The sequence below is a fragment of the Mirounga leonina genome, unplaced genomic scaffold (assembly GCF_011800145.1).
Source record: "Mirounga leonina isolate KUSES-001 unplaced genomic scaffold, KU_Mleo_1.0 Mir_366, whole genome shotgun sequence".
NCBI lineage: Eukaryota > Metazoa > Chordata > Mammalia > Carnivora > Phocidae > Mirounga > Mirounga leonina.
The window spans coordinates 1,408,820-1,436,005 of record NW_023270709.1 but is presented as its reverse complement, the minus strand read 5'-3'; the positions used below and the strand labels follow the sequence as shown (position 1 = coordinate 1,436,005).

General features: G+C 53.7%; 3 protein-coding genes across 4 annotated transcripts; 1 reads left to right on the top strand and 2 right to left on the bottom strand.

The window, feature by feature from the left end:
- Positions 1-269: 269 nt before the first annotated feature.
- CCHCR1 (coiled-coil alpha-helical rod protein 1) lies at positions 270-13,362 on the bottom strand. The gene is made up of 18 exons (XM_035030631.1): positions 13,107-13,362; positions 12,774-12,840; positions 12,482-12,695; positions 10,911-11,214; positions 8,147-8,310; positions 7,908-8,043; positions 7,606-7,716; positions 7,255-7,404; positions 6,593-6,703; positions 6,377-6,483; positions 3,772-3,884; positions 3,554-3,599; positions 3,278-3,414; positions 2,965-3,153; positions 2,765-2,866; positions 1,039-1,190; positions 758-929; positions 270-510 (listed from the first exon to the last, which is right to left on the bottom strand). Exons 1-18 carry the CDS (start codon positions 13,317-13,319, stop codon positions 398-400), a joined length of 2,601 nt encoding a protein of 866 aa, XP_034886522.1. The 5' UTR covers positions 13,320-13,362; the 3' UTR covers positions 270-397.
- A 981-nt stretch (positions 13,363-14,343) lies between these two features.
- Positions 14,344-18,375, top strand: TCF19 (transcription factor 19). Of its 2 annotated transcripts, none has more exons than XM_035030627.1 (4): positions 14,344-14,465; positions 14,877-15,488; positions 16,758-17,316; positions 17,600-18,375. In XM_035030627.1, the coding sequence occupies exons 2-4, from the start codon at positions 15,251-15,253 to the stop codon at positions 17,838-17,840; spliced, it is 1,038 nt and encodes a 345-aa protein (XP_034886518.1). In that variant the 5' UTR covers positions 14,344-14,465; positions 14,877-15,250; the 3' UTR covers positions 17,841-18,375. The 2 variants fall into 2 exon arrangements, with proteins under 2 accessions (XP_034886518.1, XP_034886519.1); XM_035030628.1 differs by having other exon boundaries at positions 16,758-17,312; positions 17,600-17,652.
- A 1,242-nt stretch (positions 18,376-19,617) lies between these two features.
- On the bottom strand, positions 19,618-24,609 carry POU5F1 (POU class 5 homeobox 1). The gene is made up of 5 exons (XM_035030472.1): positions 24,205-24,609; positions 21,236-21,356; positions 20,779-20,909; positions 20,295-20,453; positions 19,618-20,123 (listed from the first exon to the last, which is right to left on the bottom strand). The coding sequence occupies exons 1-5, from the start codon at positions 24,607-24,609 to the stop codon at positions 19,857-19,859; spliced, it is 1,083 nt and encodes a 360-aa protein (XP_034886363.1). The 3' UTR covers positions 19,618-19,856.
- Positions 24,610-27,186: the final 2,577 nt, after the last annotated feature.

The following is a 27,186-nucleotide window of genomic DNA, read 5'->3' as shown; positions in this document are numbered from 1 at the left end:
TGGCTCTGAGATTCCCAGCGCATGAGTGATGTTTTATATTCCTCCCTCCTGGCACTGATCATCTTCCAGGGGTAAAGAGTTTTCAAACAAAAGCTGAGAATAAAGAAAACTGGAGCTTCTCAAAAAACTTCCCAAGCAGCCTGGGAAAGGGGTTTTAAAAAAGGTACCACCACCTAGAGAAATAGCTGCGTGGGACCACTTCTCGCATTTTCCAGACAGAGATGGCCGCAGGGCGAATTCCCTCCCATTCCCAGAGAGAACATGGCACCTACTGTAGTCATCTTTATTAAGCCACAGGATTCACAGGCATCTCGGTGGCTGGTGTCCATGAGGGCAGCTGGCTGACCTCCCCGCCCCCACCCCCCTTAGCCCCCAGCTGCGCAGAGTGCCCGGCTGCTCAGCGGCAGACTGGTGCAGGACAGTTCTGGTTGTCTCCTTGAGAGATAGCTTCCTCTTTGGAAATGGCCTCACTCAGGCCCTGCAGATCATCGAGCAGGACAGAGAGGGATCCTGGGAAAGAACACCCCAAGGGATAGCAGCCGGACCGGAGAAGGCTGTTGGCAGCTCCAGTGCAGAGAACAGGGCTGCCATCAGATGGGAGGGTTATGAGGGGGAGGGTTCTCTGGCCCAAGGCAGGCATGGATGAGAGAGGCTGTGGGCCTCGAAGGTCATGGAGAACGATGCTCATGCATTAAGAGTGCCTAGAGGAGAGATTCCTAAAGCCCCACACATTTGTCCCTTCCTACATGGACCATACCTTTTATGGACTCCCTGGTGGGGGGCGCTGCTGCTGGAGGTGCAGGCGCTGAAGACCCTGGGGCCTGAGGGCTGGACTCCACAGACTTCCCCTTATCCAGCAGGGAAGGAAAAACTGCCAACAGTCGCTGCTGCTTGTAACGGGAGAGGAGACCCTCCTGCTGCAAGGTGGCCTGGGAAGGAGAGGGTTAAACGCCACCTAGCCCAGGCAGAGCCGCCCCTCCTCCTTCTCCCCTCCACTCCCCAGCCAGCTCAAGGGCCCTGGCCTCTGCTCTCCCCTACCAGCATAAAGTTCTTGTCCCTCTCTAGCTCCTGCAGGCGCTGGGTCAGCCGCAGCCCCTCCTCCTTCCGGGCCTCATCTTGCAGGCGCCTGAGCTCCTGGTTCCGCTCCTTCTCCCGGGTGGCTTTGCGCTGCATCTGGCGCAGGGAGACCACTATGTGGAAGCCAGGGCACAGAGGGCACAGCTGTGGGGCAGCCCAGTGGCACTGAGGCACCGTGAGAACAGGACTGGAATCTTGGGCAGGAACACTGGGCCCTGAGCTCTACAGCTCAGGGAAACCGTTTATGCTCCAGGGCGGTCTCCTCTGCACAGTGGGAGCGGTGGCTGATGCTCTATGACCCTCTGACTCCGTGAACCCAAAGTACCTTCCCCATCCCTGAGCCTTCCTGGAGCTGCTTAGGGGAAATCTGAATATGAACTGGATATTCGATTTTGTGCAATTAATGTTTCCTTAATGGGTGACAATGACACTGAGGTTATATAAGAAAATTTCCTCTACATTCAAGTTATATCCTCTTTGTAGGAGATGCAGCTCGGTGATCGTGACGTTTGTAACTTACTTTAAATGATTCCCCAAAAAATGCATGTATCAGTGTATATGTATATATGGATAGAGCACACATGACAAAATATTAATAACTGCTGGGTGCTCGGCTGGCTCAGTCGGGGGAGCACATGACTCTTGATGTCGGGGTTGTGCATTCCAGCCCCATGGTGGGTGTAGAGGTTACTTAAAGAAATAAAATCTTTTAAAAAATTGGTTAATAGGGGCGCCTGGGTGGCTCAGTCGTTAAGCATCTGCCTTTGGCTCAGGTCATGATCCCGCGGTCCTGGGATCGAGCCCTGCATCGGGCTCCCTGCTCGGCAGAAAGCCTGCTTCTCCCCCTCCCACTCCCCCTGCTTGTGTTCCCTCTCTCACTGTGTCTCTCTCTATCAAATAAATAAATAAAATCTTTAAAAAAAATTGGTTAATAACTGTTCCATCTAGTCAGAGGAGGTACACAAGTGGGCATTACGTGGCTCTTGTAATCTGTCCAAGTATTTGAACTTTTTCCTAATAAAACGGGGAGGAGCACCTGGCTGGCTCAGTCAGTAGAGCATATGATTCGATCTTAGGTTTGTGAGTTTGAGCCCCGTGTTGGGTGTGAAGATTACTTAAAAATAAAATCATAAAAAAAAAAAAAAGTTGGGGGTAGACACGCACAGCAGAGAACACCGTGTAAAGATGGAGACGGAAGGGAGTGATGTGCCTACAAACCAAGGGATGCAACATATTGCCAGCAACCACTGGAAGGGAGGAGAGAATCATCAAATATAGACTGTCTCTCAGAACCTCTAGCAGGCAACCAACCCTGTCGGCCTCTTGAGTTCAGACTTCTAGCTTCCAGCTTCCAGTACTGTGAGAGAATAAATTTCTATTGTTTTAGGGGGGGAAAAAAAAGAAAGAAAGAAAGAAAAAATCTGGGGGTAATGGTTGGTGTGAGGTTGGGATGGCCCTTGCCTTTGTGGAAGGGAGTGGCTGCGCGGGACCCAGGGGGCTCCAGGGCCGGTCACGTGCTGGTGCTGGGTATGGGTGCTGGCTAGAGGAGTGTGTTCACTGCCTGAGTTTTGATCTGTACCATTTCTTGATAACTTCATTATTTGCAGCTTTAAAACAGCTTTAAAAAAACCTTGTGTCCACCATTTCCTTCTCCCTGGATGCCCACGCCCGTCCCAACAAATCTCACCTGCCTTGCCATGCTCCCTCCGAGCCTCGTTCAGTCTCCTCTCTGTTTCTAAGAGCTGTTCCCGCAGCCTAGTTTCCACTTCAGCCACCTTCTCCTGCAGAGCTGGGGGGAAGGTGCAGATGGGGTGTTGCGGGGAGCGTCGCTTCTCGGCTCCCCCCCCACCAGCCCTCCACGGTACACCCATTGCCCCTGCTGCACACCTTGCCCATACATCTCCTGCTGCTGGGTCAGTTCCTGCCGGAGACTGGCAGCCTCCTCTGTGCTCTCCTGCTGGCCCTGGCGAGCGGCTTCCAGCTGCAGCCCCACACCAGCCAGGGACTCCTGGGTCCGCCGCAGTTCCTGCTCCAGTTGCTGGGCGACCTCGCTCAATTGCTGCCGCTCCGCTTCCCCTGTGAAAAGGTGGCGCTCACAGGCCTCTCGGTGCCCCAGGCACCAGCTCTCCCCTCCTCTCCAGCCCCAGCACACCCAACTCTGGCCCCTGCTCCAGCTCAGTGACTCCAGGACCAGGCGTACCCTGCTCGTGGGCCCGGCCCACCTCCTGCTGGATGATGTGGGCACTCAGCTGCAGTTCTGCATCCAGGCGGTTCCGTTCTTCCCGCAGCTGCTCCAACTCAAGGCTCACATCTGTGGCCGGCAGGGGTGGGGGACAGCTGGGGCGGGGAAGAGAAAGTCGGGAAATCACCCAGCCTGATCCTGAAGCCCCCTTCCCTCTTCGGTCCTCACTGTGTGGGGTCCCAGCAAACAACACCTAACCCCCTCCCATCCACCTCACAGCACCCCAAACTTCACCTCTCCTGGCGCAGGCGAGCAAGGGCCAGTTTTCGAGCCATCAGGCCTGGGTGAGAAAAGGCAGAAAGCAACAGAGAGGAGTTCGAGGAGGAGAAAAGGGAAGGGGGGGAGTAGGGGGAAGGAAGCCCAGACTGGTGACAAGTAGGCATGAGGATGGATGTGGGGGGCGAGAGCCGGAGGGGCGGGAGTACAGCGTGGCCGTCAGTCGCCCTACCCACCCCGAATGGTGTGGACCCTGCGGATGGCATAACTGACTCGGCTGCTGAGGCAGGGCAGCTGGGCTATGGCACGTTCCACTTCAGCCACGGTGCTCTGGAGCCAGGTCTGAAAGCTGGAGGAGGCACAAGGTCACTGACCCTTCAACCCCACCTCATTCCCTAAAGGACTTGATGTGACTTGTCGGGACAACTCCTTCTATCCTATATTGCTAAGTATGTGGAGAGCAGGGAAGGGAAAATCCTAGCAGGGAAAAGAGAAGCTGAAGCCAAGGGCTGGGGCCAGTCATGTCTGAGCTTTCTCAGCCGATGAAGAAGAAAACCTGAGAGCTGAAGCCCTTTAGGGTTTGTTAAAAATAATCCCGTTACTCATAACGACAGCACAGCTATGCTTGGTCCCAAAACCTAGGGTAAGCTTCTCATCTGGGTCCTAGCAATCAGTGTCTTTAATAAGAGCAGTAAAAACAAGAACAAACTTCAAGGGGTCACACCTGATCTGGACCCAGAGCCCATAACACAGCAGAGTTCAGTACAAACGATTCTGCCGGGGCTAAAATGAGTGCCATAAAGCTGGCTCATCTCTAGCTGATTTGGACTTTTCTGCCTGCAGGCCCCTGGACATGTCTCCTGGCTCTGGAAGTCTCCTGGTGCTATATGCCACGTTTGGGTGTATGAACTTAGGTACATTTTCCTCAAGAACAAAGGGCATAGCTTCCATCGGTTTTCTAAGGAGCCCTTACCCCAAAGAAGGCATTACATGGCGGTGTATCTTTTCAAGCAACCTGCAAAGTTTATTTCTCATAAATATGCATTAGAGATCAAAGCTATCCTAACAATTTCCCGATGACCAGTGAAGGCCAGATCCATGTGCTTTATCAGCTGGCTGTGCCCAAAGCGGGACCAGCATGGCTCGTCAAAGCTGAAAAGCTTACACAGGCCCTGGGAGGAGGGCCAAGGCAGCATCCCGGGGCAAGGACGGAACTCTCCAGGAGAGTCCAAGTCTGTATCAACTGAAAAACAAGCAGACGACAAAGGCTGACAGCTGTATCCCTGTCAGCACAGCAGAGACCCTTTATCTAAAAATTGTCTGAGCAGGTGTTTCCAACACCTCCTGTGGCTCTTACAAACCCATTTTCTGGTAAAACCTCCAGGCCATCTAGACACACACAAACCTGACAACAATCTGAGTGTGGGTTGTTTCAAGCCTCGTGGACTTTGGCCATCAATCGTTAGCAAGAACCATTTCAGTGATGTCCTAGTGCCAAAGTAAAACCCTGTGCACAGGGGCACCTGGGTGGCTCAGTCGTTAAGCATCTGCCTTCGGCTCAGGTCATGGTCCTGGGGTCCTGGGATCGAGCCCCACATCGGGCTCCCTGCTCCGCGGGAAGCCTGCTTCTCCCTCTCCCACTCCCCCTGCTTGTGTTCCCTCTCTCTGGCTGTCTTTCTCTCTGTCAAATAAATAAAATCTTTAAAAAAAAAAAAAAAAAACCCATGCACAGTGTACCTTCCCGTTCTCCTGGAAACAGGGGGCATGCACAATGAGTAGAATCTGGATGGTTCATTATAGCTAGTCTAATTCTGTACAAAGTGGAAATTTTTCATAATTTTTTAAGTGAAATTAGTCCTCAAGGTACTAACCCAATAGAAAGTGATGGTGGAGGGGCGCCTGGGTGGCTCAGTTGGTTAAGTGTCTGCCTTCAGCTCAGGTCATGATCTGAGGGTCCTGGGATCGAGCACCGCATCAGGCTCCCCGCTCAGTGGGCAGTCTGCTTCTCCCTCACCCTCGCCCTCTGCTCCTCCCCCCTACTTGTGCTTGCATTCTCCCTCTCTCTCTCAAATAAATAAAATCTTAAAAAAAAAAAGTGATGGTGGGCAAGGACCTATCCGACACCACAATTTTGCTACACCGATAATTCTTCCGTGATCCGTCCAGAACAGCGTCACGGTAACAGTAAACATTTGGAGTCAGATAACATGCCAGGCACTGTGCTGGAGGTCTACGAGGACCACGTCAGTATCCCCAAGTCCAAAGCTGAGGAGGGGTGTTACCAGCACAAAGAAGTGTGTGTTCCTCCTCAGAGGTCTTTCTAAAGGTTATAAAACAGGCGTCGAGAAGGAAACACCCCGGAAGTGGGTATGAGAGACACAGGCTGGCAAACGATTAAGAAGGAAACCAGCATACATTTTAGATAGACCATCTAGTAAACCATAGGTGCACAGCTTTAGAATATAGGTTAAATTTGGTTGCAACGGAACAGGGCGTACCTGCAATGTATTAAAGAAAGAAAGATGGGAGTAGCCACACTCTCCATCCTCGAGCAACTCTGAAGGTGGCGATCCTCCCAGGTGAACCAAACTATAGGAGGAAGCGTGGCCTCACCTCCGACCAAACACGCATGCAAGGCCTAACAAGCAACCCTCGTGTGAACATGGAGCAGGCTGCCCCAGGGAAAGACAAGCACAGGGACTCTTATAGGGCCAGACACCTCTCACCCTGCACCCTCCAAAGGCCAGCTTCCCAGCCCCTCTTGCCTGGGCTCTTAAACTCCACGGTGCCCAGGACGCCAGGGAAGCAGAAATGCTACTGCACGCCCCTCGGTCCCAATACCTGCTAACAGAGCCGGCCACCAGCTTCAGCTGCTCCTCGGCCATGGCCGTGTGCTGCTGCTTCCGGCGCTGGACCTCCTGAGCCCGGCTCAGCTCCAGCTGCAGGGCCTGGGAGGGATACAGTGAGGAGAGGGGTCCCCTCGCCGGTGTTTTGGGGGGAGTGGCGGGAGGGACCCCTGACCCGCCCCCTTAGCCTCTGCCTGGCTCAGCCACAGACCTTGGCGCCCATCCGCTCCACCTCCACCTCTGCAGCTTTGTCCTGTAGGGAGCGCTGCAGGATGGCCTGCTCCTGGCTCTGGGCCACAGCCCTTTCCTGGGGCTCTGCCCCCTGGGGGGGGGGGGAGGAGAGGACAGGACAGGGCACAGCTAGAGCGGAAAGCTGCAGGGGGACACTGGGGATGGAGGCGCTGGTGCCAAAGTCTCTGAAAGAACATCATGCAGGGAGACAAGCTTGGGTTCCTGAGAATGGAGTCTGAGTCCAGGTTTCCTTCCAGAAGCATGTTCCATGTGCCCACACCTTGAGGAAGCTCGCTGTGACATACCCACAAAGGCTGACCGCCTCTGCCCATGCCACCCATGCTTGGCCACTGTCACCTCCTCAGAGAAGCCGTTCCTGAGCATCCTGCCTAAAGCCGGCCCACCCCATGGTCTCTTTCTGTCACACTTTTACACTTTTCTTGAAAACACACATAATTACTTGACATCATCTAAGTGCTTGCTCCAGAATGTAAGCTCCATAACAGCAGTGCTCGCCTCTGTCCCGGGCTATGTTCCCAGCACACGGTAACCACTCAATAAATCTTTGTTGGATAAGTACCATCCCTAGGTAAGGAGCCAGGAGCCGGGGGGAGAATTCGGGGAGAAAGAGAGTCAAGTGACCTGTCCCTTCAGCTGCTCCACGCAGCCTCTGTGCTCCAGCTCCTGGGCCTTTAGCTGCACCAGGAGGGCAAACACCTTCTCCCGCCAGCGCTTCAGCAGGGACTGGCACTTCCTGGTGAACTCGGGCTCCAGGGCATCTGAAGGCTGAACCTGCAGGGTGGAGGAGGGGTGGCAGTGTGGGCTCCTGGGGCAGCAGAGCAAGGAGGCGTGTTTTGGGCCTTTTTTTCTGTCCTGCCCAAGCAACAAGAGCCACAGCAAGAAGAGGTGTTCACCGAAAAGAAGATCCCAGCAGGTTCTGGCAGCACGCCGACCGCTGGTACCCACAGGAGCCACTGGGGGCGAGGGGCCTACCTTCCTGGTCAGCTCCTCCTCCTGCATGGTGAGGATGTGCGTGAGGCTCTGCACACGCACCTGCAGCAGCTCCACTGTGGTGCGCAGGCCGTCCCGGTCCTCCTGCAAGTGCTGCGGGTGGGAGAGGAAGGGACAGCAGTGGCCTCCGTGGGACCTTCACGCAGGCCCACAAGCGGCCTCCGGACACTGCCCCTTGTCAGCACTGCCTTCTCTCCTGGCCACCCCTCTCCCAGGATCTGATCCCTGAGCCCCCCCACCCCACCTCCAGCCCCCCCACCCAGATGCACCCTATACTCTCTCACTTGCATGGTTTCTAGAAGCTCCTGTCGCTCCGATTCCCAGGTCTGTCTGTGGACCTCAGGAGGGACTTGCTCCCCCACATATCTCCTTAAATTCTCAACCAAGGTCACCTGTGCCTCTAAGTCTTCTTGGGTCTTGCTAGGGTTGGGGTGGGAACAGGGCAGCCATCATGAGGCACCTGGGAGACCCGCCGCATCCACCACCTGCCAGGTCCCCCTTTAGCTGCCCACCCCCACTTTACCTGAGCTGCTTCTGTAGCACCTCAGCCTCCCTCTGGGCCACAGCCAGCTCCTTGGCTTCCCCTGCCCTCCTGGTTTCCAGACTATTCAGAGATTTCTCCAGGCCCTCAGCTTTGTTGGTCAAACTGAAAAGAGCCTCCTGGTGAGCCTGTGTCAAGGAGGAGAGCTGTGGAGAGAAGAGAGGGCACAGCAGGGGCCAGCTCGCTCCCACATCTGGACTTTCCAAATCTGCTCCTGCTCGGGCCTTGTCCCTGCACTCCCATCGTCTGTAGCCTTAGACAACCACCCAGGAAATGGCCCAACTGCACATGGCAAAATGGAGACAGACCTCGGTGCCTCACTGCCCTCCATCCACCTGCCAGTCCATCAGCAGTTCCTGCCGGGTCTCCCCACTAAATAGCTCTTCACTTCTGTCTCCACCACCACCGGCCCTTACAAGCCACCCTCATCTCTGCACAACAGCAACAAACTCCTGACCAGTCTTTAAAAGTCTTCAAGGCAGGGGGGCGCATGGGGGGCTCAGTCGGTTAAGCGTCTGACTTTGGCTCAGGTCATGATCTTGGGGCCTGAGACAGGCCCCGGGCGCAGCGGGGAGTCTGCCTGTGCCTTTCCCTCTGCCCCTCCTCCCATTTATGCGCTCTCTCTCTCTCTCTAATAAATAGAAGAAAAAAGTTTAAATAAATAAATAAACCCTTCAGTGGCTTATCACGGCACTCACAGCAAAGCCCAGCTTCTGCTCTCTGCCTGCAAAGTCAGACATGCCGTTTCTCTGAGTTCAGCTCCTACCACTTGGCTTCTCCCAACTCCTCAGACCTTGGGCGACGTCACCTCCTCAGAAGGCCTCACTGGGCCCCCTACCACCTGCTCCATCCTACCACCTGTTCCAAGTCCTTTCAGCTCTTATCGTCATCGGGAATGATCTCCACAGCTTAGTGTCTGCCACACTCTGTTCCAAAGGAAGCTCTAGAACCTTGTCCTTTTCTCACTGCAGTTCCAACAGTGGTGAGGATGTGGGAGACACGGCAGGACTGGAGGGACGGCTGGCCGAAGAAGGAGAGAGGCTGCCCTCTAGCCCTAGCTTCATACCCTGAAGTGGTCATTTTAGAATGAAATCACAAAACTGGTCTATCTATCCATCTATCTATCTATCATCTATCCATCCATCCATCTATCTAAAGTAAGCTCTACACCCAACATGGGGCTTAACCTCACCGACTGAGCCAGCCAGGCACTCCACAAAACTGTCCTTTTTAGACATAACATACAAATCTGATCATGTCATTTCCCTATTTAATACTTTTCAACAGCTGCTCATTGCTCTCAAGGTGAAGTACAAAGTTCTGAACAGGCCCCGAGGCCTCCCCGTGCACACACCATCCAGGGCCCCTCTCATCTCCTCACTCCCCACATGCTGCCAAGTGTCGCCAGGTCCCATCACCTCCCCACATGCCAGCTCACCAGCCAAGTCCTATTCAGCTCAAATGACAATTTCTCATCATGAAGCATCTTTCATAAATCTAAAGACCATTTATATTTTTCTTTGAACTATCTCCTGTGTCCATTTTCTGCCTAGATAGCTATCCTTCCCTTATCAACTTCTAGGCACACTGTATATGTTAGGGGCATCAGCCTTTTCCTGTGATATGAACTGTAAATATTTTTTATCATCTGTTCTTTAATTTTACTTTTATTTTGTCATTTCTAAATTTAGTATTATAAAGCCAGTGTATCAATCTTTCCTTTAACGACTCCGGATTTTGATTCATAGGCAGAAAAGCCTTCACCAATCTGAGGTTATAAAGGAATTCACCCAGGGGCACCCGGCTGGCTCGGTCAGTAGAGCATCCAACTTCTGATCATCAGGGTCATGAGTTCAAGCCCCATGTGGGGTGTGGAGATTACTTAAAAAAATAAAATCTTAGGGGCGCCTGGGTGGCTCAGTCATTAAGCGTCTGCCTTCGGCTCAGGTCATGGTCCCAGGGTCCGGGGATCAAGCCCCACATAGGGCTCCTTGCTCGGCGGGAAGCCTGCTTCTCCCTCTCCCACTCCCCCTGCTTGTGTTCCCTCTCTCGCTGTGTCTGTCAAATAAATAAAATCTTAAAAAAAAAAAGGAATTCACCCATGTTTTCTTCCAATATCTTTATGGTTTCATTTCTTAACATGTCAACTGACTAAGGTGGTGGTATTCCCTAACCCTCCTGTCCATATTAGGGCTCCCTGTCCTTCTCCTGCATGGCATTTCTCCCAATTGCAATTAATTAATTAGGATTAAACTAGGTGTTGAATGTGTATGCCCCCCACTAGGCTATCAGCTCCACCCACAAGGACTCAGGCTGATTAGCCCACCCCAGGGTCCTGGCTCCTATCTCAGAGATGGTAAAGAGTAAGCACTGATAAATGCTTCCTGAATGAGTCATCTCCCTTCCCCAGTCCACCCTCTCCCATCCTCCTCACCATCCCCACAATGCTCCCACATGAAGTGAGTACCCAGAGTAAAGTAGGAAGACAAAATACTTCCTACTGGAAGGGGAAGGAGGACTTCAAGTGGTGGGAGGTCACCTGAGTCCTGGGAGAAAAAGTATGACCTTTATTCAAAGACCAAAACACCCAAATCCATCTTTCCAGGTCCTCTGATCTCTCGCCTTCACCAAACATCTCATCACTCCACTGCTCACGGGGCCTTTTCTGTGGAACCTGCTCGTTGCTGGGAAACTTCTGCCCAGTTCATCCACTCTGAAGCTAAGCCCTTCTCACCCCCACATTCACCTGCTCCTGGTGCAGCCTCTTAACCTCCTCCAATTCCCGCTGGCTCCCCTCTTCCAGGTTCTTTCGGACAACCTCGGCCCCAGCCAAGGCAGCACGCAGGCCCTCAGCCTCAGCTCGGCCGGCCTTCTCCGCCCGTGCCAGAGCCTCCAGCTCCATGGCCTGGGCCTCCAGCCTCATCTTCTGCTGCAGCGAGGTCTCCCGCAGGACTCGGACCTCCTCCTCAAGCCGCCGCAGCTCTTGCAGCTGCCGAGAGATCAGCTCAGCCTGCTGGCTCAGGGCATGTGACCCCTCTAGCTCCACAGACCTTCAAAGACAGGTTAGCACAGGTGAGACCTGTCTCTGGTGCTGGGAGGGTGGCGGAGGGCACAAAGGGACAAAGGAGAAGGAGAGGAGGATCCCTCTGCTATTGTGTGTGGAGATGGTGAGGATAAAGTTGGGCCATGGGGGTCTCTGCATCTGTATCACCACTGTCATGTATCATGGCCCTACTAAGCATATTAGGTCCACTATCTGGGCTCACAGGACTTAACGGCTAGCTGAGATCATGGAACACGATCTCTGCTGAGCTACATACAGGCAGATGCATTAAACATCAAATGTGCACATCATTAGGCCACACATTCTAAAATGGAGGGGTTGGAAGACACCCAGAGACTTCTGAATTCTGATTTAAGGGCAAGGAAAAGTTGGGAGGCAGTTTCAGAGAAAGAGAGGTCATGGCTTCCAGTATCAATACAGCGAGACCAGATGCTAGTTAAAAGCATTTATTGAGTGTTAGATATTCTGTATGAGGAGTTGACAGCACATCAATAAATTACATAGTCTACTGGTGTCTTGTAAAGTTTAAACCAGCTTATGATAACATGGCTCTTGACATAACTCCCTCACTGAGGCCCAGAACCACTCCTTTTTTCTTTTAAAATGGTGGGGATCTACAGCCTAGAGGTATTAGTTGACTGGCCCAAGGACCCTAGTTGGTAGCCAAACTAGCATCAGAGTCTTTGTCTCCTGACACCCACTCCAGGGCTCCCCTTTTTGTCATCATGCTCCTTCCTCTTGGACAGGGTTCAAGGTAGACCCATGTGCAATCCCACTCCAGAGCAAAATGGCAGGATGACATTCCAGTACATTTGGGAAAAGACACACAATGAAACATCAAGAATAAGAATCAGAACTTTTACAGATAAAACATCAACAAATAGTATGGCCAGCTCTAATGGCAAGCACTCCATCAGAATGAATCCAACACTACCACAGTACAGTCTATACTCCTAGTTTGCACTTCATTATCTTGCCTTCTATTATGCTTATTACTGTCAGCTGTCGGTCAATCTACCTCTTCCCTTAGGATTTTTAATTCACTGATATCAGGATCTCATTCATTTTTGTTACCCCCATTCCTAGCATCTAGCCCACTGCCTTATTATTTATACATTATAAGTTCCAGTAACTGCTTATGCAAAAATGCACAAATTAGGGAACTAAAGGCTGAAACGGGGTAAGGAATCTATTTCAGTGAAGAAGGGTCACTGGTAAGCAAGCCTGAGAAAAGAGCAACAATGAATCCCTACCTGCCTCTCCGCCCTGGCTCCTGCCCATTGCCAGAAACATCCTGTTCCCACATGACCACTTGAGGTCTCTGGTTGTCTGGCCGCCTCTCTGAGACATCTTGATGGGTTGAGGGTTGGACCAGGGGAATGTCTGAAACCCAGGTGGGAGCCATTCTTGGTACAGTTGGAAGGGGACGAGCTTGGAAGTGGGATGGGGGAATCAGCCCAGTGGAACCTGAGGAATCACAAGGACAAAGATGGTCAGTTTCCTAAGGAGAGACAATCACCAGTCCCCTTGCGTGGTCCCACTGACCTGGTGGTCGAAACATCTCCACATTATTTGAAGTCTCTAGATTCTGTGTCCAGCCATCTGTGTTTCCCTGGACAATAGGAGAAACAAGGACACCCCGGTTCAATTTTCAGGCCACCTTCCAAAGAGAAAGCCCCTACAATAATAAAGTCATAATCCTTTAGTAACTTCCCAAGAGAAGCAGGAAATACCCAAAGATCTCTTGCTTGACCCAACCTGGTTCCTGATAGAAGAACTATGGCAATAGCCATGAGATGGAGGGAATTCACTGAGACAGGCTGAGAGGGAGCTCTTGGGCTTTACTCATACTTTTAGAATTCCGGGCAGAGCCTTTACCCTCCTTAAGTTTCTATGGTCTCTGCGGTTCCTTGTCGGAGGTGAGAAAGGAGGTGTGCGGTGCAGGGGCTGTGCACCCAGTCTCCAGAGTTCTCTCCATGGCTCAGCAAGGCCTTCCGGAAGCCCATCCAGACACCACCAAGCCATGACTCCTGGCTCCTTCCCTATTAAAGCACTGGCCCAAGGCCTGGCCCCAGATGAATGTGGCCACATAAAGGGCAGGACACCTCCACAGGTCCCCTGGGAATCCAGGCAGCCTAGACCCGTTGGCAGAAAAGCCAGCTTCCTGACATCTCATCCAAACCCTTCCAGCAACTTTCCTCAGTTTCTCTCTACTATGCCCTCAGCTGCCATTCCTGTCGCCTCCCCTCCTCTCTCCAGAGTCCTAGAGCACAAGAGAGGTCTCTTCAAGGTCTCCCTACCCTCCCACCAGAATTCACCTATTTCCCCCGCCTATCTAGGATTCCTATCAACCCTCCTTCACAAGCTCAACTGCTTTTTTCCTGAAGGAATTATTCTGGTCCCTCACTCCCCCCTCATCTCCCAACTGCCTGCTCGAGCTTCCCTGCACTCTAGCAGGCTCTCACTTCTCTTTCCACCTCACCTCCTCTCCCCCAGAAACCCGAGTCTTCACCCTGCTGGACCCTGGGCTCTAAGGCTGTTCGGACCACCTCATCTGTTCCTTTACCTGGTCCCTGTACCCTTCTCCCCCTATGGACCCCGGAACCCACCCCCGTGCCCCCTCTCGGCCCCTTCCCGCCCCCAACCGACTCTTCCCGAACGCCCCTTACCCAGCGCGAGAAAGCCCTCTGCCCTCTAGCCACAACCCCTACACCTCGCTCCCAGGCGCGGCCTCCGCCCCTGACCGCGCCTGCGCAAAGCGGGCAGCTTGGCGGGCCGCTCTAAAATCCTGTTTCATCCGGGGAGGAGGGAAAAGAGGTGCACGCAGGCGCAGTAGTGTCTAAAGCCGGGCCCAATTGCGGCGTTGAGGGACGTCTCCGCGCCCTGGCGGCTCCTCCCAACTCCGGGAACCCGGGAAAACTTGTGAACTAATCAGAAAAAGCGGAAGGCGGGAGGTTGGAGACACTCCCAGAGCGCCGCCCAATAGAGCGGAGGGGAATAAATGAGCTGGCCAATCAGGAGTGGCACGGAGGGCGGGCTCGCTCTGCGCGGAGTTCGGACCCGGGAATTCCGAAGGCGGGGCGGGCGCTGCCCGCGCGCGGAGACCGCGCCCCTCTCGATCCCAGCTTCCTCGCTGTCAAACAGCCGCGGTAGCGCCAGCTCGGGCCGGAGGGGTCCGGCGGCCACCGCACACTCTAGCACTGCCTGGAGAGGAGACTACTTGGAGACTGCACCGCGGTAGATCGGAAACGGGGCTCGCAGGGGAGGGGAAAGGCTGGGTTTGCCTTGCATGATCTTGGGGAGCTCTTTCCCCCGTTTTTGTCCCACCCGGAGAAGCTGGAAAGTCAGGGTTTAGATCTGCTTTGTCGGAGAACATAGGGACCATTTTCACTGCCTTTTGGGGGATGACAGTGGATTCCCTTCCCACTGGGGTTAAAGATAACTAGTTATGAGTGAGGGATTGGCCCAAAGGGCGAGGCGTGAGCGAGCAGGAGGGTTACTCTATTTGGATAAGCGAGTCTGACAGGAAGCTTTTCTCCAAATTACACTGAGGTGACAAGTTAGTATTGTACAGAAGCAGGAATCCCTCTACACACATCTAGTTTGCATTTCCCTGGAAGCTGCCTAATATATTGTTGCCTTGCACAGATTGAGTCTCCCTGAATACTTTGTGGCCTGAGGATCCGGTTCAACTCAAGTGCCATAGGACGCGTTCGATTTTGCACTTCACTGGGACCTTCCCTGATTTTTTCAGTTGCAAAGCTGCTTGACAGTTTTGTTTGCAGCGCATGCCTAGGCTCCTTGCACTCTGAATTTGCACTACTAAGGCCTGGGTTCTCATCTGAGCCTTGCCACTGAACCCTGGTGAAAACTCAGGCCTGTGCTCAAAGTTGAAATTGCACAAAGCACAGCTCAAATTTGCATCAGACAGAAAGTGAACTCAGGCCAGCGTGCATGGCTCAGGTGTGGGAAAGGTGATGGACTCCTGAAGTGGAAGAGGTGGTGCAGAGGGGGCACCACCCATGCTGCCCTGCTTCCAGCTGCTGCGCATAGGGGGAGGCAGGGGTGGTGATCTCTACACCTTCCACCCCCCTAGCGGGGCTGGCTGCACCTACCGCTTGGGCCGTAGGGCCGACCTATGTGATGTGGCTCTGCAGCCCCAGCGGGAGCCTGGCTTCATCTCTGGAGTCCATGCGGAGCTGCACGCTGAGCGCCGGGGTGATGACTGGAGGGTCAGCCTGGAGGACCATAGCAGCCAAGGTGAGCAGTGAGCAAGGAGGCCTTGCGCCTGGGCAGTTGCAGTTCTGGGCTGGAATGAATTAAGGGGCTCCACAGGGACCCTGCCTGCCTCCCAAACTCCCTGTCAGGTTGGATGGACAGTTGTAGTCCAGACCTGCATCTTCCCACTAAAGGTGTGCAGTGTCAGCTCTCTGTGGGGCTGACCCCTGATGGTCCCTGCCTAGCTGGAACCATCTAAACAGGGGCTGGGAGGTAGATCCAGGGCCTGGGCCATCATCAGGGAAGCATCACAGTGGGGATATTCTGGAGCCATTGGGGGCCAAGCTCAGATGACTCAGTTTCCAAATTTGCTGATGCACCTTGTTCTTGTCTGAAGGCAGTTATGATATGTTGGATTATGGGTGTTGTTGTTTTTTTTTTTTATTTGAGAAAGAGAGTGAGTGAGAGAGAGAAGGAGCAGGGGGAGGAGAAGGGAGAGGGAGAAGCAGACTCCCCGCTGAGCAGGAAGCCTGATGTGGGCTGGATTCCAGAACTCTGGGATCATGACCTAAGCCCAAGGCAGACGCTTAACTGACTGAGCCACCGAGGTGCCCCTTGGATTATGTTTTAATAATCAGGGCATATGTCTTACTCCCTGACTTGCAGGCATTTGCAGTCAACCTCAGAAGGCCTGGGTTTGCCACTGTCCCCAAGTGAAACCTCAGGCCTGTCCCTTCACCTCTCTGGGTCTCAGTTTCCTCATAGATAAAATGTAAGGCTTTGTAAAGTTTGTTTTGGGAACGTTGTGGAGATTAGATAATTATAGTAGCCAACATTCGTTTAGTGCTTACTGAATGAGCCAGGTACTGTTTTAAGTGCTTTGAAGGTAGGTGAGCACTAATATCATTCCCATTTTATAGACTAGGCAAATGAGGCACAAGGTTAACTTGTCCAGGTAACATAGCTGGTAAGGGTGGAGCCAAGATCTCAACCCAGATAGTCTAAGGTATGCCAATAACTGTTTCTGCACTGGAGCTGAGTGTGTCTGAGAATGGGACCTCAGCAGTGAGGGAAGGAGTCCATTCCTCCGTGTGCCCTGTGGGAGGGCATAAAAAATAAACTTGTTCCCAAATCACAAGGAGCTTAATATCTGATATCACCTGCTCAGGGACTTCAGAGTGAGAATTTGATGACAGGTGTCATGTTCTCATGTGCCCTAGAAAATCAGAGGAGGCCAGATTTCTTCACTCCTGACTGGTCATTTCTGTTTTTGTCATTCTCTGTATCTGTCTGGTGCCCTGCCATCAACAGGGACTCTGGTCAATAATGTCCGACTCCCAAGGGGTCACAGGCTGGAGTTGAGTGATGGGGACCTTGTGACTTTTGGCCCTGAAGGGCCCCCAGGAACCAGCCCTTCGGAGTTCTACTTCATGTTTCAGCAAGTCCGAGTCAAACCTCAAGATTTTGCGGCCATTACCATCCCGAGGTCTAGTGGTGAAGAGGGAACCAGGGCTGGCTTCCGGCCTATGCTCCCCCCCCAGGGGGCCCCACAGCGCCCCCTCAGCACCCTTTCCCCTGCCCCGAAAGCCACATTGATCCTCAATTCCATCGGTAGCCTCAGCAAGCTCAGACCTCTGCCCCTCACCTTCTCCAGGAGTGGGGGTGAGCCACAGAGCCTGCCTGTTCCCACTCCTCCTAGGGAGGTGGGGACCACCCCTTCTGCCCCACCCCCAAGAAATCGGAGGAAATCGGCTCACCGAGTGTTGGCAGAGCTGGATGATGAGGGCGAGACTCCTGAGGGCCCCCCACCAGTCTTTATGGAGCCCAGGAAGAAACTCCGTGTAGAGACAACCCCACGGACACCTGGTGGGTAAGTGGAGAGATCTTTCTCAATTTTTAACTCCTTTTTGATTCCTTTTTAGAGCCCCAGACTGGGAGGTGGCCCTCTGCTCTGGGGATAGGAATGGGAATGGGACTGGGAAGTGGACAGAGCTGGAACAGATGTTGGATTGGCAAAACCTGGGTTAGTTCTACTTTTGTGTTTCACCACTAGTCTAGTGAGTCTATCGAGGTTCACTCTTAAGATTATCCAGGGTAAAGTTCTAGGCTTCTTCAGGTTTCCAGTGACCTGGTTTTTGTGTCACTTTCTTCAGAAATCGACGTGGACGTCCTCGGAAGCACCCAGTGAGCACTCCCAGGGCTCCCCCTGCAGTTGGGAGTGGGGAGCCCTGTGCAGCCCCTTGTTGCTACCTACCCGAAGAAGAAACAGTTGCCTGGGTTCAGTGTGATGGTTGTGATGTCTGGTTCCATGTGGCCTGTGTTGGCTATAGTATCCAGGATGCCAGGGAGGCTGACTTCCAGTGCCCAGGGTGTCGTGTAGGCATCCAGACCTAAGGCCCACCACCAGGGCACCAGAAGACAGAGCTGGCATCTCCAGGCCACAGGTGGACATGGTGGGGCACCACTGGACCTCCTAAGAAATGCCCCCTTCTTCCCTTGCCTCCCTGGGGGGGGGAAATGACTATAGGGGAAGTGTCCACTGCTATGGATATTGACTCAAGGCCTGAAGCAGGCCCTCATGGCCAAGGTGACAGAAGAGATGGTTTCCTGCCAAAGATGCTGCCTCCAGGAAGTTGCCAGCAAGCTGGAAATTCCATTACAAGCTGTAGTTCCTTGTCATAGGCACTAGAATGTCTGTGGTCAGAGCACCCATCAACTGCAGAGGCCATGCCTGGGCAGATAGAAGCCTCAGTCTAGGAACAAACAAGTGCTTAATGATCTTGGATGGCATCACTAAGGCATTCTGGGAAAACCTAAGGCATGGCCTCAAAACTTTTACATTGTGGCTAAACCATTGCCACTGGCCGTGAGCATGACCTGGCTTTTTAGAGCTTTGCTTCTATTTCTAAATAAAGAACAAGCAGCTCCATTCACTCCTAGATATTTATTCTTTTTCCAGGCCTGGTACTCCTTGCTTTCCTGTTCTTGAGAATGGTTATGGTCTGGAAAGCTTAATTGACTCTTAGGGGAAGAGACGAGCAAAGCACAGAGGAGTATGAACCTGCTCACTTGATACAGAATGGGCTGGAGGTGGGAGACTGGAGAAAAAGTAATTAAGGTTCCTAGTTTAAAGGAAAAACAGATCCACGGCCATTAAAATAAAGTAGATGGAGTTTGGTTGAGTTCATGAGGATGGCAGAACCTTGGAAAAGGTAATACCAGGGGAAAAGAGAAAACCTGGTACACCAGCTAGAGCAGAGGCTCACCTGGTCTAGTGTGGACCAGCCTTGCACAGTACACGGATTCTCTTCTGTGAGCCTTACACCAAGCCGACAGTGTCAAAACGGTGTTTCTGTAGCTCTTATTAGGAAAGCCTTATCCTGACCTATTGCAATCTTTAGGTCCATTGCCTTCTATCCCTATTTGACTTACCGACCCAAGTGCCCTCCCCATCAAGGACAAGGGCCCCGATTAAGTAATAGCAGAACCAGGACAAAAACATGGGTGTTTGTTGAGTCACTCATGGACAAGGTAGGCCAAACCCTTAAGTGGAAACCAAATGGACTTTGGTATCAACAAAGCACAAGATGGAGTTTCTAAGTTGGGACAATATGCAGAAGCAAAGCATCTAAAGATGATTCCTTAGTATAAAGCCATTAAGGACACTTCCAGAGTTGAGTGGGGAAAGCAAAAAGTCCGCTCCTAATAGGGAATGGGCTATAAAAATCAGGCATTCCAGGGGCGCCTGGGTGGCTCACTCAGTTGAGTGACTCTTGATTTCGGCTCAGGTTGTGATCTCAGGGTCCTGGGAGGGAGCCATGCCTGGAGTCTGCTGCTCTTTCTCTGCCCACCCTACCCCCCCGCTCATATTCCCTCTCTTAAATAAAATCTTTAAAAAATAAAATTAAAATAAGGCATTCCACTTAAATTTCCCCAGGATTCTAAGTCCTAGGCTCCGAGGAACTAGCTCACACCTATAGGGGTCTTCTACAAATCAATGGGTTCCAATACCGGCTCTCCCTCTGACATCATATGACTGGGCAGTTTAAATGGCACCTTGGTTTCAGGGTCACTGGGTTCTAAGAGCTATTAATATCTAACTATTGGGTATCCCCATCCCCTCTTCAGTAACCAAAGGAGGACAAACCAAAGACAAAAGTTATCTACCTACTGTGTCCCAGGCTTCTTTATTTAAGAAAGTGATGTGGGGATTAAAAACAAGAGCATCCTTGAACTTCACCTTCCCTCCAACCAGTCCCCCCAAACTCCCTGCCCCCACACCCTTTGTGTTCCCAAATCCTTTCTTAGTGAATGAAGAACTTAATCCCAAAGCCCTGGTACAAACCCCAGGTTCTCTTTCCCTTGCTCTCCCCCTTCCTCGGGCCCCCATTCCTGGGAAGGGCCGGCATCTCAGTTTGAATGCATGGGAGAGCCCAGAGTGGTGACAGACACAGAGGGAAAGCCTTCACCCTCAGGGAAAGGGACTGAGGAGTACAGCGTGGTGAAGTGAGGGCCCCCATAGCCTGGGGTACCAAAATGGGGCCCTGGTGCCAGAGGAAAGGACACTGGTGCCCCTGAGAAAGGGGCCCCAGCAGCCTCAAAATCCTCTCGTTGTGAATAGTCACTGCTTGATCGTTTGCCCTTCTGCCGACGATTGCAGAACCACACTCGGACCACCTGGGATGGAAGACACAACGTAGAGTGACACTCGATCCTAAGCTCCGGGAAGCGGGGCTGGCTTTGCTTAGTCATTTGGCCCAAAGCCGACAGATCTAGAGCGGAGGCAGAGCCAGCAAAAGGGCGGTGGTGACCGGGAAGGAGGGGGGCACACAGGGACGGGGCACTCACGTCCTTCTCAAGGCCGAGCTGTTGGGCAATGTGGCTGATCTGCTGCAGGGTGGGCTTCGGGCACTGCAGGAACATGTTCTCCAGGTTGCCCCTCACGCGGTTCTCGATACTCGTTCGCTTTCTCTTTCGGGCCTGCACGAGGGTCTCTGCTTTGCATATCTGGCGAGGCAAGAAGGGAGGGAGTGGCAAGGGAGGAAAATGGAATGGCAGGCTTTGAATGTGCTGAGCACCACGAGGGTAGTGACTCAAGAGCAAATTGCTAAGGGGGCACTGCCGGAGGGGTCGCCAGCACCAGATGGTGTGAGAAGGAATCCTGGAAGGGTGGGTCTAGACAGGCGGTTCTGGAGAATCCTGAGGAATTCTACTCCATCCCATTGAGGTTAAGATTACAGCCCCCATGAAGGAGAGCAGCAAACCAGGGAAGGAAGCATCGACAACTGGGCTAAGACTCGGCAGATCCCTGAGCCTCCCTCCCCACCCTCACCTCCTGTAGATTTTCGTTGTTGTCAGCTTCCTCCACCCACTTTTGCAGCAGGGGCCGCAGCTTACACATGTTCTTGAAACTGAGCTGCAGAGCCTCAAAACGGCAGATGGTCGTTTGGCTGAACACCTTCCCTGCGGAGGCCAGGTGCAAGAGAAGCAAGGTGAGGCAGAAGGCAATACCTTCATGACCCCAAGACCCAGGGCCTCCTCATTGTTTCCTGCCTTTCCAAGATCCCACACCGGGATCCCACTTCCTCCCAGAGGGAACTCAAGGTCCAAGTAGGTTTTCCCCCTCCCTCTCTACCCTCTTTCATATGGGGGAGGGGGTGAAGCCTGCCCCTGAAACACCCTTTCCTTGCTCCCCTGGTGGGAAGAAAAGCCCCAAGTCCAGGCATGTTCTTCCAAGGGAGATGTGGTCCCTGTGTTCAGTGGGGAAGGACATGGTGAGGGAGACCCACCAAAGAGAACCCCCAGGGTGAGCCCCACATCGGCCTGAGTATATCCCAGGGTGATCCTCTTCTGCTTAAGGAGCTTGGCAAATTGTTCCAGGTCTTTCTGCAGAGCTTTGATGTCTTGGGACTGCAGTCAAAAAGGCAGAGGACATGTAAGAACACAAACGCATCAGCTGTCAACCCCCCTTCCCATCTGGGCCCCAAGGAATGGTCTGTGGGAGCATCTGCACCCAGACTGCCCACTAAACATGGAGTAATAACCTATCTACCAGTCATTCACCCCAGAAAACACATCCAGCAGATGCAGAGCACCACGCATGCACAGACAGAAAGGCAGGCCCTGCCTCCACGAGAATGAACACCTGTCAGCTTATGAAGGGGGCTGCTGCCTCTTCGCTCATTAATACAAAAGATTTCTGACTCAAATATTACCCCAATTTGAGGCAGTTTTGAGACTAGAAAAGTAAACGGCACCATGTCTCTAATTCTCATTTCCATATACTCTCCCCCAGTTTGCTTCCAGGGGATGACACGGCATGTATACGCAAACACACTACAAAATACATGTCCAAAAAGTGAAGGGTATACTTGGTGCTCATTTTTAAAACTGGGTTATTCCTTATTTTTACTGTATCTTTTTGCAACATATAGGCATTCTCCTTGATTAATTTAACAGATGTATTGCCCTTTCTATAAGCCAGCGGCTATGCAAACTGGACAGAAAGCCCTGGCTTCAGGGGGCTTCCATTCTAACAGGGAGAGACAATTATCCAGTACATTACTAGGTTAGAAGCACTATGGACAAAAGCGAAGCAGGGTGGAGGACTACAGAGTACAGCAGTGTAGGAGATGATGGGGATGGGGAGAGTTTTAAGTAAGATAGAGAAAGTGATGCTTGAGCAAAGGGAAAGAGCCAAGTGGAAAGGCCCCGCGGTGGGTGGAGCAAGGTGAAAGACTGAGGAGGCAAGGGATGAGGCGAGGAGCTCACTAAGTCAGGGGGCGCAGGGCAGATTTTGTGGATGCTGCAGTGCATGAGACGGGAAGCTGCTGGATGGATGTGTGGAGTAAAATGATCCGATTTTAAAATGTTCACTCCAGGGGCGCCTGGGTGGCCCAGTCGTTAAGTGTCTGCCTTTGGCTCGGGTCATGATCCCAGGGTCCTGGGATCGAGCCCCGCAACGGGCTCCCGGCTCAGCAGGAAGCCTGCTTCTCCCTCTCCCACTCCCCCTGCTTGTGTTCCCTCTCTCACTGTGTCTCTGTCAAATAAATAAAATCTTTAAAAAAAAAAATGTTCACTCCCGTTGACGTGTTTACAACAGACTAAGGAGGCAACTGCAGTGCGCCCACCCCACCCCCAACAGACGGGGCGGCTGGGACCAGGGCGGTAGTGATTGCTTCAGGGTGTATTTCCAAGACCAAGATAGCTGGGTTTCCAAAAGATGGGATGTAGAATGTGAAAGCAATGAGGATGACTGGTTGGGGCCTTGAGGGACTGGGTGATGGTCGGGGTGGAGCAGTTCATGAGCCATCCCAGCAGGAGACAGAAAATGTGGTAGTCCTGTCTACAAGGGTACATGAGAGGAAGGGAGGAAGGAAAGGTAGACAGAACAGAGGGTGATGGACTTAGCCCTGGGGCACTCCCATGAGGGCGGGTGGCCAAAGGGACTAGAAGAGCAGCTAAACCTATGTGCAGTCCTGGAAGCTTTGAGGGAAGGATTCCAAGGATGGTCGATCACACCAAATTCAATAGGCCAACTTCAGCTCAGTCAAGGCTTCAGAGCGCTAAATGTCCTCCGCTCCCCATCATGGCTTGTCCAAATCCTACTTACGGGATTTGAAATAAGGTAACCCCGGCTCAGATCCTAACTTCATCATTTGGTAGTTAGGACCCGTGAAATAGGCTGGTAATACCTCCCTGGGAGATTTTGTGCCGGTTAATGAGATAATGATGTAGGCACTGAGCACACAGCCAGGCACTTAGGAAATGGACCACAATTGGCAGCCATTATCATTCAAGGCTCAGTCGCCTCCTACAAAGTCTAGGGCCACTGGGTCGGCTGAAGCGCTCGCACCTCCTTCTGTGAGGTCTAAGGGCTTAGTACTTGATCTCTAATTGCTTACACTTGTCTTTGGAGGACAGGAAGACACATCCTTAAGAGTCCTCTGGCAGGGCTGAACGCATAAGTCTTTCAGTGCCTCAGCAGACCCTATGTTTGGGGAATGGCCTGGAGAGGAGTTCTTCCACCACTTGGTTTTTGTCTTGTCCACAACTTATGGAATTAAGGCTGAAATCGGTTAAGTTCTCTACAAGTGGGGGCCAGGGTGTGCACTTTGCATATTGGTGACTCACTAGCCCCGAGGCAGAGGTCAAGGGAAGACAAGCCCTAAACTTGACGGGAGGTAAACCCAACCCCACATGTCCGCACACACAGCCCAAACAGGAGCTTCTATCAGAAATCAGTCCCACCCTAGACTTTCAGGAACAATAACCCTGGGATAAGCACTGTTTTTACCCTCAGGCCACACTCAACCCTAAGGCCAAGATCCTGAACCTGGTGGTAAGGATCAAATTTTCAAGAAGAGCTAAGGGTGGGAGAAGGGACTCAAACCCCAAGCTGGGTCTAGTGCTGGGCTGGTAATAAGTGAGTGATCGGACCCTGCTCAGGCCAGGCCTAAAAGTGGAAAGCAGCTACTTGACAAGGGCCAGGCGGGAAGAAGGCCAGTCTGGGGCAGCTTCCGACTCCCCCAGGGCTACCCCAGCCCTCACCTGCCCCTTCTCTCTGAATTCTGGCTTCTGGTTCCCACCTTGCCCGTGCTCTCAAGCCACACAGCCCTCTCTGCCCCGGGCGCCGCCCCAGCCTGCTCCCCTCTTGCGTCAGGCCTAGGCAGCTGTAGGCGACCACCTCCCCCTCCCGTGGCCGCCCCCTGCCCAGCCCGGCCACCTCCCCCCGCCAGCCCCGTTTCAGCTCACTCGCCTCCTCGGGGTTTTGCTCCAGCTTCTCCTTGTCCGGCTTCACAGCCGCAGGTGGGGCACCGCAGGGCTCGGGGGAGGCCCCCTCGGAGTTGCTCTCCACCCCGGCTCCCCGCTCGCCCTCCGGCTGAGAGGTCTCCAGGCCGCCTTGGGGCACCAGCCCCACTCCAACCTGAGGTCCACAGTAGGCCATCCCTCCGCAGAAGTCGTATGGCGGGGGGCACGGGGGAATCCCCCACACCTCCGCGCCCGGCCCAACCCCCGACCCGATTCCCGACCCGCCGGGAGGGCCTGGGAAGCTCAGCCAGGTCCGAGGGTCAACCCAGCCGGGCTCCGGCCCTCCGGGCCCATCGCCTCCACCGCCCGGCGGGGGCGAGAAGGCCAAGTCGGAAGACAGGTGTCCCGCCATGGGGAACGGAGGCGCCCCAAGCCGGGGGCCTGGAAAAATGAGGGCTCTCCAAAGAACTGCTCAACACCTCTCTCCCTCCCCAATCCCACCCACTAGCCTTGACCTCTGGCCCCGCCCCCTGGATGGGTGGAGGAGAGGGCGGTCGGGGTGGGAGAAACTGAGGCGAAGGGTGTTTGCCTGATGGTGGCGGTGGTCCGTCGCCAGGGCAGAAAGCCGGGGACCTCCAACTGGGTGCCTCTCCAGGCCCTGGACTCTTGATGCAGGCCGGCCATTCGGACCTTCACTTCCAACTCCCGATGGGCTGCCCACCCTTCTCTGGGGCTCTCTGCACACCTTAGAACTGTCTGGGGCCGCTTGGACACCTCCTCCCCCATGTTCAGGAGCCCAGGTGCTTGACCCCTTTCCAAAGACCCTGGGCCCATCTCCTGACTGGGGCCTCACCATCCTCTCAGCCCCTGAAACATTTCTGAGTGTGCATGTTCCCAGACTGCTGTAGCCACCCCTCAATTCCTTAACAGCCACCCTCTGCTGTCCTCCCTCATTCCCAATCCCTTTCCCCACTCCCCCACTGGGACTTTGGCATTCCCATCCCAATTACTGGCAGGTTCAGTTACCCCAAAGCCACAGATGCCCTGTGCCCATCAGCCCAGCCGGCCGACTTCCACCCCATCTCCAAGGGCTGACTGCCAGACAAGGCCTCTCTTCCAGGCCTCAAGTCTTCTGCTCCAGAGCCCCTTACCTACCAGACCCAGGGTCTGACCTCCCCTTCTCCTTCTAAGGGCCAGACTCTGGACTGACTGGGCCTGCGTTCTCTAACCTTTGTCTGGCCGGAGGGATCAGACACATCTACCCCACAGGCCCCCCACTGGGAGACCCCCACCTCAGCTTCCTTGTCCCCCATCAGCGACCCGAACATCTAGCCCCATCGTTGGCTGTTCCTCCCCAGCCCAGGCCTCCAGCCCTAGGCCCTGGGTGGAGAAAGCCAAAGCAGAGAGATGGGCAGAAAAACCTATCTGACTTCAGGTTCAAAGAAGCTGGGAAAGGACTGGGGGAAGGGGGCAGGACAATGGCCTTGGCTGGACAATCCCAGTCCCCAGAGGGGGCAGCTCTAACCCTAAACAAGTGCTCAACCCTTGAATGGGCCTGGATGGCTCCCCTGGGGACTGCTTCCTGCCCCCCAACCCCCAGCCCCAAACCCCCACACAGAATCCCTCTCAGAGCAGCTAAAAGAACTCCAGCAACACCATCCCCCCCCAATCCCCTCAAAGCCTGAGCCTCAGACAGGGCCCCCCACTGGGACCTAGGTATCCCGCTCCCCTTCCTCTGGAAGACTGGGGCGTCCAGCCTTGTCAACCACCCCTCCCCCAGACCCCCAGGCCAAGGGATGCACTTTGTTTAGTGGGGCTGGTGGAAAGATGCAGAAGAGGTGGAGAGCGATTTGGGGAGGGGGTGCAGGAAGCCTGTCCTAAGCTCTCCCCCACCAGGGTCTATTTTTCTAGGCTTCCCTGACTGTCCACACTGTTGGCCTAGCACTTGATTCTGTTTGCAAGAGAATAGCCCTCAGAGATCCTGTCTATGAAGGATGATGTTTGCTCCCAAAACTTATCCTAAATGGAGGCTCTAGGGCAAATTGGGGGCTGGATCAGAGTTCTCCACAGCTGGGAAGGTCAGAATCCTGAGCCTAGGGACACTGACCTCTGCCTACTTGAAGGCAGCTCTTCAGCTCGGCCCTGTCTGCGGTTGTTTGCTGGGGTCAGGGGCTCAGTGTCTGGCTTCTGAGGGGCTGGGTGTCCTGGTGGGGGCCCTCCTGACTGTGGCCTGCTGTCTTTACCTTGGTATCAGTGAGTTTTTTGAGCCTGGTTTTTTTTCTTTCTCCTGAGTCTGTATAACACAGCCCCGTTCATGTGCCCATCTGTATGAACTTTTTGGACAGCTAACCGTACGCATGCATGTCCACACTTCACAGAGGACTGCCGAAAGATCCACGGGGCAGTGGGGCGGGAACTGCATTCACCTCTAAGCCACTAACTGCCCAAAAGGCAGATAGATTAAGAGGCCTGGTGGGGGTGGAGAGATGTGCTTTAGAACAGGAGGGGGCCCCTCCCCCGCCATCTCCCCCACCCCCAGGACAGGGCCATCACGGCACCTTTGTCATGCATCTATCTGCTGTCTGCCAAGAAGACAGCCTCCTGGAGGAGGGGGAGGGGGAGGGGCAGGCCCAGGACTTGGCTGAAATCCCCCACACCAGTGCTTCTCAGCTCGCCACGCTCTACGTTCCCAGAAACCTCTCTCCCCATGCCAGTCCCGAGAGCCCCTGCTGCCCATCTTCCCAGCGACTCCTCAAACACCTTCCCATTTCCCCACTAACACCACCCTCTTATTTTTTAGATTACAATTTGCAGTTGCTGTAGGTGGTGTTTCTGGTCTGGGCAAGAGGCCCATTCCACAGAGAGAACCAGAAGAGGAGCGGGTGCTAGGATCCCTGGTTGGCTTGTGGTGGGACCCCCGCGCTAGGTCAGCCCCGTGCTTACCTGGAGTCCGACCCAGAACCTTAATGACAAGTGAAGTTTGGAGCCC

Excerpts from the sequence above, each read along its gene's own strand:
- CCHCR1 (XM_035030631.1), bottom strand. The coding sequence starts at position 13,319 with ATGTGGCCACATTCATCTGGGGCCAGGCCTTGGGCCAGTGCTTTAATA. Across the intron at positions 6,704-7,254 it reads TGGAGCAGCTGAAGGGACAG|GGGGCAGAGCCCCAGGAAAG; the intron begins GTCACTTGACTC and ends CCCCCCCCCCAG. Across the intron at positions 3,415-3,553 it reads GCTCGCCTGCGCCAGGAGAG|CTGTCCCCCACCCCTGCCGG; the intron begins GTGAAGTTTGGG and ends TCCCCGCCCCAG.
- TCF19 (XM_035030627.1), top strand. The coding sequence starts at position 15,251 with ATGCTGCCCTGCTTCCAGCTGCTGCGCATAGGGGGAGGCAGGGGTGGT. Across the intron at positions 15,489-16,757 it reads GGAGGACCATAGCAGCCAAG|GGACTCTGGTCAATAATGTC; the intron begins GTGAGCAGTGAG and ends TGCCATCAACAG. Across the intron at positions 17,317-17,599 it reads ACCCCACGGACACCTGGTGG|AAATCGACGTGGACGTCCTC; the intron begins GTAAGTGGAGAG and ends CACTTTCTTCAG.
- POU5F1 (XM_035030472.1), bottom strand. The coding sequence starts at position 24,609 with ATGGCGGGACACCTGTCTTCCGACTTGGCCTTCTCGCCCCCGCCGGGC. Across the intron at positions 21,357-24,204 it reads TGGAGCAAAACCCCGAGGAG|TCCCAAGACATCAAAGCTCT; the intron begins GCGAGTGAGCTG and ends TTTTGACTGCAG. Across the intron at positions 20,910-21,235 it reads CACCCTGGGGGTTCTCTTTG|GGAAGGTGTTCAGCCAAACG; the intron begins GTGGGTCTCCCT and ends TGGCCTCCGCAG.